This window comes from Acinonyx jubatus, chromosome A3 (genome assembly GCF_027475565.1).
Source record: "Acinonyx jubatus isolate Ajub_Pintada_27869175 chromosome A3, VMU_Ajub_asm_v1.0, whole genome shotgun sequence".
NCBI lineage: Eukaryota > Metazoa > Chordata > Mammalia > Carnivora > Felidae > Acinonyx > Acinonyx jubatus.
In genome coordinates this window covers 38574367-38586721 of record NC_069388.1, presented here as the reverse complement: position 1 = coordinate 38586721, position 12355 = coordinate 38574367, and the positions used below count along the sequence as shown (strand labels likewise).

Genomic DNA, 12355 nt, shown 5'->3' with positions numbered 1-12355 from the left:
GGGATTCATCTGTCCTCCACAAAGCCACATGCCCATGATGCCTTTCCACATGCAAGGAACAGTCCTCACATTTTAAAATTATATTTGTGAACTCTATATGGCACCCACTCTTCAGGTTTATGGTTGAAATAACATTTGAAATAGTGCCTTAAACAGTGTGGGCATTTCATAGATATTTTTTGAATGTATGTTAAATGAAATAAAGTTTGGTTTGAAAAACATTTTGTAGGATATGTTTGTGACTGTCAATAATACTGTTTGTTCCTTTTCTCTCCAGAAGGCATTATACTACTTCTTAAAGGCAGCAAAGGCTGGGAGTGCAAATGCCATGGCATTTATAGGAAAGGTACATGCTTCATCTTGATCAGTACTTTTCATTTCTTAAAAACCTAAGAAACTAATGGTACCAGCTAATTGAACCCAGTATAGCATGACAGATGTCTTTCATGGAAGCAGCTGGCCAGGGCATTCCACTACAGACTGAGGATAGTATTCTTGAGGTGACAGTTTGAGAAAAAGCCCCATACAACAGCAGCCTTTGTCTGAGGCACCAAAAACAGCCTTGAAAGTGCACCTGGCTCAGGGTTCCTGGGCAGAGACCCCTACCACCACCATGACCCCCTACTCTGGCATGTAACAAGAGATCTGGGCGAACTGAACATCTAACTGGTATAGCCACCCCCCACCCCTCCCACCCCCCGCCTCCCGTGAGATGCCTCCTTCCTACACCCTGGAAATGAGAACCAGCTCTAAGCCGACCAAAGTCCATCCTGGGGCCAACTATCAAGGGAGGGCCCTCGGCTGCTGAGCAACTTTTGTGGACAGTTCCTCTAAAGAAGAACATTTTTTTCTCTCCTTCAAAGACCATTCATCCCCCCCAAGTGCTGCCCTTGGCTCCCTGCGGCCAATTTGCATTAGTAACCGTGGGGACAAATGCTCCTTTTCCAGAAGTGCTACATACTAATTTAGATGGAAGGAAACAGTGAAAAAGACACAAAATAGGGTCCGTTTCTCTGCCCTTAGGCCAGGTCACTCCAGAATGTGTGTTGTAGGTTGCTTCCTCAGTTTTTTCTTTGATTAAAATTGAGGTGAAATCAACGTAAAATCAACAATTTTGAGCTGTATATTCAGTGGCATTCACTGCATTTCACAATGTTGGCCAACTATCACTTCTATGTAGTTCTAAAACATTTTAATCACCCACAAATTCCTCAGTTTTTTTTTACATCCTCTTGTTTGTTTCTGTAGATGTATTTAGAGGGGAACGCTGCAGCCCCACAAAATAACGCAACTGCCTTCAAATACTTTTCCATGGCAGCCAGTAAGGTATGTACTCAGCCCATTTCTGTAAGCACTTTAAAACACTTGGCTTTTATTACATGCAGACTCATGCAGAAGAGTTGATTTCAAAGCCCCATGCCCAAGTAATGAGCCTGGGAGTTTCATGTCTTGGAGAAGAATATCATTGACAATAAAATGTGGAGTTGGGATAGGGGGAGATGGGAGACACATCTTGTTTTCTCAGTAAACGAAAAATGGCAATGACGTGCTTCTCCAGCATGAGGGCAAACAAAAGCTCAGCTTTCTGTCCCCCAGTAGGTGAGGCCACCTAGCTCAGGAAACAGGAAATAAAAGAGGACAGAGGAAGGGAAAACTGAAACAATATCTTCAGTAAGTTCAGGACAAGGACCAATAAGAAATGCCTAGTTTTTTCCAGTTTAGTCTTACTCAAAGGCCAGAAATCTCCCTGGCCCAGGCAGATCATCAGATAGGTGACCAGGACAAGATGGTTGAGACACAACTCTGGAGGCAGAATCCATGGTTTAAATGCCAGCCCTGCAGCATACTGCCTGTGTGACCATGGGCAAGTTACTTAACTTCTCTGTGCCTCAATTTTCCCAAATGTAAAATGGGAATATAAGAAGATTTGCCTCATATTGTTGTTGCCAGGATCTAATGAGTTTATGTTTATATGCCTTTTATTGCAAAGTACTTAAAGCAGTGCCTGGCTTACAGTAGATGCAGTGGGTCAGCTTATCTTCTGCAGTCTGGGGCCAGTTAGAGTGAACTTCAAAGCATATCCAAAGCAGAATTAATTGGATCTATGAAGGAATATAGAAATGGAATAATATGGCTCCTGCCACTAAAATTTTTGTCTTGATTCCGGGGCTCAGTGACGCTAGCATCTGTCTGATAAAACTTAGTAGACTACTCTGACTTCCTTTAGTGCATTAAGAACATCCTCATTGTAACACCCATGTGCCTAATGCTGGGAAATGGCCTTGATAAACTTTCTAACCCTGCACAGCAGGAAGGATTTCATTGTCTCACAATGCCTTACTGCAACACTGGGAGTAAAGATGTGCTCAAACTGGGGAATACTTTCAACTGTACTCAGTTTTTAAAAGCCCACATGCTACTTTAGGAGCCTATTTATAAGTGACTAGCACCTTGGAGCTGCTGCTATTGTGTTGTAAATTACTGAGAAGGCTGATACTCCTCTCCTCTCCTCTCCCTTGTAATTTATATGAAATTTTTGCTCAGCAAGAAAGTGATCTGGATGGAGTACCATTAGATTAGGATGACAAGGGAAAACTGGCTGAAAAAGAGGTGGGGTTAAGTAACAGAGGAAGATCTCTTGTAATCTGGCAAATAACACTGATTTGTCAGCCCAAAGGAATAACGCCAGGAAGTTGGGTGTGTAAATTAACCCGGCTTCCAAGCTATTCAGGGCAGGAATCTGAGCTACTTGTGTTCTAAGTCTGAGCTGTCTTTCTTTACAGATAAATCTAAAATTATATTTAGGTAATTATTCTGAATGGCATCAGGTGGACATGACCATATATTCCTTTATCATCACCTGGTTGATGGTTTATTAGATTTCTCACTTGGGGTCACTACCAAAGTAAAAGGTTTTCTGTCTTTCTATCTTCCACTTTCTGCATACCCATACTCTTACTATATATAATATTAAGATAAGATATAACATTAAGATTATATATATATATATGTTTTTTAATTTGCTTTTAAGTCATCAGATCAGGATACAAAGCTACAGTCTTTATGACTTCTTTTATCTTATTTTCTCAGAAACATGAGCAGTTATCCTGTTGGGTCCATATTGGACCATATTCTTCTGGTTTTCTCTTTCACAGATCAGGCCCATCCCTATCACTTCTGTCATTCTGACTCCCTCCCTAAAATCCCCCATTTTGAATCCAACCCATTTCCCAGAGGAGAGCTCAATCCTCTCTCCTCTCTCCTTCCACAAAACCACCTCTACCCACCTTGGCTTATATAATTTTTCTCTTTTCTGCACTTGCCCTGCATTCACTCTCTGTACTGCTGGAATTTTACTGCTTCTACCTTATGCCTTCTCTCCTATTATCTGACGGCCATGTCTCCTCAACTAGAGGAGGATAGTGGTCTTAGTATATAGAAGTTCATTACATATTTGACAATAAATGACCATCTGCTTTCTAAGTTCATGTCACTTAACCTAAGCAAGAGCAATGAGCCCTAAAGTGGAAGTTGTTCATGGGGGGATTGCCTACACATATGTTTCATTTGGCCCAAAAAGTGTTTCAAAAATTAGGAAGTTTTACATGGTGACGGTTGGTAACTACACCTGTGAGCACAGCGCAATGTATAAAGTTGTCGAATCACTATCCTGTACACCTGAAACTAATGTAGCATCGTGTGTCAACTATATTGAAGTAAAAAAACAAACCAGGAAATTACATATTCAAATTTGGACATCCAGCTTTTCTTGGAAAATGGGAAGAGCTGACCATATGAGGCTGCCACTCCATGTGACAACAGTTGCCTGGGGCAGTTTCTTGAGTGGTGCTACTGCCTTTAAACAGGGCAGGAACTCTCTGATTTGCCTCAGTCTCTGTCAGTCTATCACCAGATTGATGTACTACTTACATTACCTGAATGGCTCCTGGAGGGATCTAAGTGGGCCACTTCTGACCTGAAAATTATAAACAAGTACTCTGGTCCATAAATAGTTGGTGAGCCAAAGGTTAGAAACCTTACCCTCTTCTCTCCCTTCCTCCTTCTCTATTCTCATTTCCCTTCTCTTCTATTTTTCTCAACACCTGAATGAAGACAGACTCACTTTAGAAGACAGACTCACCAGACTTTACCACATCCATCACACAAGGCCTTACCACCCCCAGACCAGACTTTCCCAAGAGTTCTAGGACAACAAGTAGATACATAGTAAGGGGACAGGCAAGAAGAAGAGAGCAGTTGTATACCACTGGTTTTAAATACAGCTGGACCATCCTTAAGAATTCTTGGAATAGCTGGCCCTTTGATATGCATAGGCTCAAACTTTGGAGTTTCGAAATAATTTTTGAACTATGCCTTCTCTAGTTACGTGCTATTCCTGTAACAGTGAGAGGGACTCTGGCTGCATCCACAATAACTACATTTAGGTGGTAAGAAGAATCTGGAGAGTTTTCTATCAAAACTTGAGTCCTGAGGAAATACTATAAACCTGTAAAACAAACCTATATGTCTACTAAATGACTGTCGAGTGGCCAAATGTGCCTCTTTACTCAGTCACTAGCAGGTGAAATACATGATGGGAGACAAAAAGAAAAGTGGGCTTCCTGGTTGGGGAAGTCACTTTCAAGGTTCACACTTCATCCAGGATTGATATGCAAAGTACTGATGTATTTGAACATGTGCTAAATTCTAAACATGCTAAATAAATACTCCATTCCATAGGCTCTTTAGAATACTAATCAGAAAAAGAAATGGTAGTTAATTTAGCATCAAATGGAAAAGAAAACGCTGATGATGTTATAAGCAATCAGATTTAAATAAAGAAACATATATTAACAACACCTTACCATCCAGAATTGCTAGATCGAAATTCAAAGAATCTCTAAAATGTTACTTGGCCATTTATGTCAACCTCCTTTGACCAAAGCAGGTAACAAGTGTCTGGATAGACTTCTCTCTTCTGGAAAATTCCTACACATCCTTCAAGACCAAACTCAAATGTCAACCACCTCTGACAACTCAATCCCCTCAGTCTCTACCCTCATCTAGGCAGTTGAGTCCCCCTTCTAGGTGTCCACAAGACTCCTGATCTGTTTCTAGTACAGGACTTACCACTTTTGACGTGACTATTTTAAGAGGCGCTACTTAGTGGATCAGAGCCCACTAGCCTGTGAACTCTCTAAGACAGGGATCATTGTTTTGTCACCTCTCAACTTTCACCTCCTATGTCTGTCCAATGCCTATTATGGAGTCACTCACAAAGCTAGCGCTAAATAAATGCTGAATGAAAGAATGGAGAAAAGATTTGGCTTTTTTTTCCCTCTTTTCTCGTCAGAGGGGGTTATGAAGGCATGAAAGGAGAAACTAGAGAGAGACAGAATAATTTACCAACTGTCTCATTAACCTGCCTTGATTAAACCTCTACTGGGTGCATTTTAAATATTTAGAATGATTTTTCCATAATTTACCTTATCATGAATTCTTCTGGGACTTTACTTGGATTTTTAAAACTGTTCCAGGGCAATGCAATTGGTCTTCATGGGCTCGGTCTTCTTTACTTTTATGGGAAAGGAGTTCCTGTGGTAAGTTAAATAATTTCATTATCTTTTCAACATATTTCTAGCAATTTATGGGGTAAAATTCATGATTGTTGATTAATTTAAAAGAATTAGTGTCTAATACCTAGTTTGCCAAACTATCGTATTTGATGATAGAAATAAAATAATCCAGTGGAATATTTGCCAAAGAGACATAGAACAAATTTGTGACAAGAATAATGACCATATTTATATCTTAGAATTATAGATTCTAAGTAACCTTAGAAATTATATAATTCCTGAAGACTTTTTCTGACAGAGAAATTTATCTTTTTTGTTATCCTCTGCACTTTTGGGTGACCTTTCCCCAATATCTAAAAAAAAAAAAAAAAAATACTGTCAGTGTAGGAAAAGACATAATTTACAGTGAAAATGAGATAATTATTTCCTAATAGAGTATAATATAATTATTAAATAAAGTCTATAATGCTTCTGATACTATTTTAATTAGCCTAAATCACATAAGGCACTATCTATACTCTTTAAAAAAAAAGAAGGCAATTGTTACCATGGAGTTATACAATACACCTTTGAGTAATAAAGTGTAATTATCTTGCAGAATTATGCTGAAGCACTTAAATACTTTCAGAAAGCTGCAGAGAAAGGATGGCCCAACGCACAGTTTCAGTTAGGCTTCATGTACTACTGTAAGTGCTACAAATATAGCTACTATGCCAAGACTGACAAGTGCATTATTTTTTTTTAATTTTATTTAAATCCAAGTTAGTTAACATATAGTGTAATAATGGTTTCAGGAGTAGAATTTAGTGATACATCACTTACATATAACACCTGGTGCTCACCACAAGTGCCCTCCTTAATGCCCATCACCCAGTAAGCCCATCCCCCTCCCCACACCTCTCCTCCAGGAAACCCTCAGTTTGTTCTCTGTATTTAAGAGTTTCTTATGGTTTGCCTCTTTCTCTCTTTTTATCTTATTTTTCCTTCCCTTCCCCTCTGTTCATCTATTGTGTTTCTTAAACTCCACATTCGTGAAATCGTATGATATTTATCTTTCTCTAACTGACTTATTTCAGTTAGCATAATACATTCTAGTTCCATCCACGCTGTTACAAATGGCAAGATTTCATTCTTTTCGATTGCTGAGTAATATTCCATTGTGGGTGTGTGTATATACCACATCTTTTTTATACATTCACCAATCAATGGACTTTTGAGCTCTTTCCATAATTTGGCTATTGTTGATAGCACTGCTCTAAACATTGGGGTGCATGTGCCCCTTCGAATCAGCTATTTGTATCCTTTGGATAAATACCTAGTAGTGCGATTGCTAGGTCCTAGGGAAGCTCTATTTTTAATTTTTTGAGGAACGTCCATACTATTTTCCCAGAATAGCTGCACTGTTCACATTCCCACCAGCAGTGCAAAAGTGTTCCCCTTTCTCCACATCCTCGCCAACATCTGTCATTTCCTGAGTTGTTAATTTTAGCCATTCTGATAAGTATGAGGTAGTATCTCATTGTGGTTTTGATTTGTATTTCCCTGATAATAAGCAGTGTTGAACATCTTTTCATGTGTCTGTTAGCCATCTGGATGTCTTCTTTGGAAAAGTGTCTATTCATGTCTTCTGCCCATTTCTTCACTGGATTGTGTTTTGGGTGCTGAGTTTGGTAAGTCCTTTATAGATTTTGGATACTAACCCTTATCCAATATGTCATTGCAAATATTTTCTCCCATTATGTCGGTTGCCTTTTAGTTTTGCTGATTGTTTCCTTCACCGTGCAGAAGGTTTTTATCTTGATGAGGTCCCAATAGTTCATTTTTGCTCTTGTTTCCCTTGCCTCTGGAGATATGTCTAATAAGAAGTTGCTGTAGCCAAGATCAAAGAGGTTGTTTTCTGTTCTCTCCTCTAGGATTTTGGTGGTTTCCTGTCTTCCATTTAGGTCTTTCATCCATTTTTGAGTTTATTTTTGTGTACGGTGTAAGAAAGTGGTCCAGATTCATTCTTCTGCATGTTGCTATCCAGTTTTCCCAACACCATTTGCTGAAGAAACTGTCTTTTTTCCATTGGATATTCTTTCCTGCTTTGTCGAAGATTAGTTGGCCATATATTTGTGGGTCCATTTCTGGGTTCTCTGTTCTGTTCCACTGATCTATGTAATTGTTTTTGTGCCAGTACCATACTATCTTGATGATTATAGCTTGCTAATACAGCTTGAAGTCCAGAATTGTGAGGCCTTTAGCTTTAGTTTTCTTTAGCTTTGGTTTTCTTTTTCAACATTACTTTGGCTCTTCGGGGTATTTCCTGGATCCAGATGACAAATGCATTGTTAAGTCTACTCCTTTTTTAACAAAAATAAAATTGCTGGAGTGATTGATTTAGATAGAATTTGAGGCAGCAATCTGAGGAGGAATTTGAAGACTGAAGGAAAAGATACCAGTTGAGGAAGGAGGCAAAAGGCATAGTCAGAAAGCTCACTTTTGAAAAGGTTGAGTTTGAGGTGCCTTGTGATGTCCAGTGGATACCCCAAAACAGGTATGAAACTCACAAGAAAGGTCAAACTTGAAGAGAAAGATTTGAGAGGCATCAACATATAGGAGTTAATTAAAAGTAGCTGAGACTGCAAAAGGAAACGAAAACATGAAAGGAACAGTGGGCCATGGTCAGAAATCTGGTGGTCCTCACTGTTGTATTGAAAAGATTGGCAAAGAAAGAGTGAAGACTCTGTGGGGACTGTGAAGACACAAAAAGACTGAAAAAGCATGATCAGAGGAATGGGGGGAAAAAGTGATTTTAAGGAAGCCATGGGATAGAACTGTCAAGAAAGAATAAATGAATGAGCCCCTCTGTGAAATGTAATGAGAAACCTGCTTCTTCAAAACAAAACAAAACAAACAAAAAATAAAAAAGGTCTGAGAATCTATGGGCCTTGTCAATATAGAGAATGTTTATGTGGTCATTGGACTGGTTGGTATAGAAACCAGACACAATGTGTTGAGGTATGAATGGAAGGTGAGAAAGTAGATAAGTAAAAATATTCTTGGAAGTTGTGTGCCTTTAAATGGAGGAAGAAGGATGGAATGGTAGCATGAGAGAGACCAAGAACCAAGAGGGAATTCTTTTTAAGATGATGGGAGACCTGGGTATAATTTCTGACAAAAAAAAGAGCCAGCCAATTATTGGAGATAATTAATGTGTCATGGAAGTTATGAGATAATTGATGAAGAGGTTCTGGAAAAAATAGGGTGGCATTAGGATCCGACTGCACCCAGGTAGGTGGAGGCCTCATTAGCCTTAATAAAGAGGAGGAACTTCTCACCCTCAAAGACTGGAGAGATGGAGGAAAGGATATTGCAGATGTAAATCTGGAAGGAAGGAGAGAGAAGCAAGTGAGAAAAGACAATGCAAGAATTTCCTCAATGAGCTAGGAGGTACCAAGTTGTCTTCTGAGAGGGAAGGTAGAGTGATTGGGGTAGGAGGTCTTAGGAAGCCATGAAACTTTGTAATACTCTGTGGGGACTGAGAGAGGGAGTGCCCAAGACAAGTACCATGAGATCTGAACATACCTGAGTATCCCCATAAGTCCTTCCTTTCAGAGGTAGAGCTAGGGTAGCAGCAGACTGCAACATCCGCTGACATTTTCTTTAGTAGCCCAAGGAGATCGCCTGTTTTGTACTTGTCTTGGGTAGTTGCCTAAGATGGCCTTGTTCTTCTGGCTCATTATAAGTTGCAGGCCCAGGATCCATCAGATAACTCAAGCTTCTAAAATAAGAGAAATAGTAATGGCTAATGTTTATTAAGTCTTTATGTGCATTTACTCATTTAGTCCTATCAGCACATCTAGGGGGTATCCTACAGTTTATAGATGAGCAAACTGAGCCATATTAAGGTCCAAGAGCTTGCCCAAGATCACGCAGTTAGTGGAACTGGTAATTCAAGCCCAAGTGATCTGCCTCCAGAGCCTTTGCTCTTAGTGGCACCGCTTCTAAAGGTTATGAAATGTTAATAGCTGGAAGACAATTTAGGGACCATCTAGCGAAAGCCTCTCCTTTTGAAAATAAAGGGCCTAGAAGTACCCAACTCACAAAGGAATAATGAAAGAGCCAGGATATGAATCCCAGCTGCTGAGAGTATGCTGATTTTTCTATCCTAGTCCCAAATGCCTCTCCTTGCTCCAAGCATGAGTTGAATCTGAGTTGAGCCTCCTGGAGCTGGGATTTGCCTGCTCCAAAATCCATAGTTATGACAGGGAGGCACTACACTGGTCTTCTGGTGTGGAAGGACAAGGATGGTGAGCCACATCCTGGTTGTTGTCCCTGGTACTCAGAGACCACACTTAGTTTACTTTTATTAATCTTAGGTATGTTGTATTGAAGAGATATCTTCATGAGACTAAAGAGTCCTTCTTCAGATTTCTGAATGGGTCAAGAACATAAATTTCCTTATTCTTACTTATAATCAAACTCAGCTTTTCCCCCCTACAAATAGTGGATCTGTAACAGCTTGACTTTTGGTTGGCTATGGATTGGTTGGTTCTTATTTAAAACAGAAGGCATCACTATGACCATTATATTCATAGATTATAATATAAAAAATAACACAAATGAGGGGTGGCTCAAAATAATTTTAATTTTCAGCTGGCTCTGGAGTATGGAAGGATTATAAACTTGCCTTCAAATATTTTTACTTGGCATCTCAGAGTGGGCAGCCCCTCGCCATTTATTATCTGGCCGAGATGTACGCAACAGGAACAGGAGTGTTAAGATCGTGCAGAACTGCTGTGGAGGTAAATAATGGGATGTTTTTAAAGTATTTTTCATTTATCACACAGAGGAGGTGAAACTGTCCTTAAGTTGTTGGTGTCTATGATTTTATAGATATTACCTCTCCCAGTTGACAGCGTGAACACTGACTTTTGCCAGGGAGGAAAAGCAGTGATGAAACTCAGGCTGGGAAAGGGAAGAAGAGAAATGATCCCTCCTCTCTTGCATTTGGCTTTTCATCAGGTTCAGAGCTCACCTCAGAATTCAGTTAAGGAGCTCTGTCTCAGCCTTCACTCAAATGGCCGGGGCAACTGGACACTTCAGTGGGATTGAGAGTTGTGGGTAATGAAAGTCTTGATTTAGCCCAGAAAATGCAGCCCACTGCTTCCCGGAAAGCAGGGCCCTTAGGTTTTTGAGGATTTGGATGACAGCTGAGAAGGTGAATTCTTTCAGCCTGAGCCAGTGATGTACTTTTCAAAAGAAAGCTTTTAGGACTTTAATGTCCTTCATTGATTTATTAAACACTTCCACTGCACCAATATAAATACCTCCATGTTGCAATCTGGCCCCTCTGAAACTCATTTCAAAAGCTGCCAGCTAATAATCTATCTTTAGATTTGCTCCTTTGCCAACGTCCTAATGAATTATGTATGGCTAGCCTCTTTTGGTTACATAAGGGCTATTCAGCTAAGTTGACGTTTGTCCCCACAGAGCTCTGCACACCTCCCTCGTGGTTATGTCACCTACACCCTCAGGCACTGTCTTCCCTTCATTCTCTCCTTTCCACATCAGCTGTGGCCTTATCACTCACCCTTGCAGTGTAGCAGTGCCCAGAAAAGTCCTTTTTTTAAAAAAAGAAGTCGATGTATTCTTGTCCTGCCAAATAGCCTCTAAGTCAGGAAAGTTTATTACGCAAATTTAAAATAAGCCTCCGGAAGTTTCAGCTCAAGACCAAAAAATACACACTTGTAATCTCTGTGCCTATGAAAGGTATTATGTCTTCACCCTAAATAATTTTCAAAAAAGCCATGCTTTAAACCAGAAATCCTTGCCTGACCAGCCAGCAGGAGCTGAAGATTGACTTCATTCATCATTTACCTGGGATGAAGTATATTGGCTAACTAGTCTGCTTGATTTCTTTTTCCATATACAGCTTTATAAAGGTGTCTGTGAACTAGGCCACTGGGCTGAGAAATTCCTGACAGCATACTTTGCCTATAAGGATGGTGATATAGATTCTTCTCTTGTTCAGTATGCACTGCTTGCAGAAATGGGGTATGAAGTAGCTCAAAGCAATTCAGCATTCATTTTGGAATCTAGTAAGATAAGTTAAAATTCTCTGCAATTCCCCAATCATACATATGCATAAATGACTTTACTACACGGGTATTTTAAGCCTTCCTAATGAAATTTCTCCTTTTTTTAGAAAAGGTTAAAATTCTTGAAAAAGAGAAGATGTATCCAATGGCACTTCTCCTATGGAATCGAGCTGCCATTCAAGGTATAGAACCTAGATAAAAATAAGCACGTACCTGGTCTCTGTCCACTATTAGTCATCGATTCGCTTCAGCCGAGTTCTCGGGTGTATAAGCAAGATATCAAGAAGGTGGTATTTCAAACTGTACCAATGTTAGGGTCAGTCTTTAGTTGACAGGTCATTTCCAGGAATTTCTTTGTTATTCTCAAGGTCCCTGGTTTAGTAAACCAATGTTAGGGTCAGTCTTTGGTTGACAGGTCATTTCCAGGAATTTCTTTGTTATTCTCAAGGTCCTGGTTTAGTAAACAATAGAAATTTTTCTATGGCTCTGTCTCCATGGCACCAGAACAATTGTTTGAAATATGACAATTTTACTCAGGAAACCAGTTTTGTTGTTCTGGCTTCAGTCACACATTTGCTGAGTTTTTTTCTGAGTAGTGACCTATGTCTCAATGAATTTATAGGTAAAATTACTTATGGATTTAAGACTCATTTGATGTCTCTTTTGAAGTGCCACATTGATGATTACTACCAACTT

General features: G+C 39.7%; 1 protein-coding gene across 10 annotated transcripts in view; it reads left to right on the top strand.

Moving 5' to 3' along the window:
* The window catches only part of SEL1L2 (SEL1L2 adaptor subunit of ERAD E3 ubiquitin ligase), a 121734-nt gene that overhangs the window by 96557 nt on the left and 12822 nt on the right, over positions 1-12355 (top strand). For 9 of the 10 annotated variants that reach the window (XM_053201340.1, XM_053201341.1, XM_053201339.1 and 6 more), the window contains 7 exons: positions 278-346; positions 1249-1326; positions 5538-5600; positions 6175-6262; positions 10215-10363; positions 11494-11659; positions 11767-11841. In XM_053201340.1, coding sequence (XP_053057315.1) covers positions 278-346; positions 1249-1326; positions 5538-5600; positions 6175-6262; positions 10215-10363; positions 11494-11659; positions 11767-11841 — 688 coding nt within the window. The remainder of the gene's footprint in view (positions 1-277; positions 347-1248; positions 1327-5537; positions 5601-6174; positions 6263-10214; positions 10364-11493; positions 11660-11766; positions 11842-12355) is intronic. The other variant, XM_053201338.1, reaches the window with a different exon arrangement.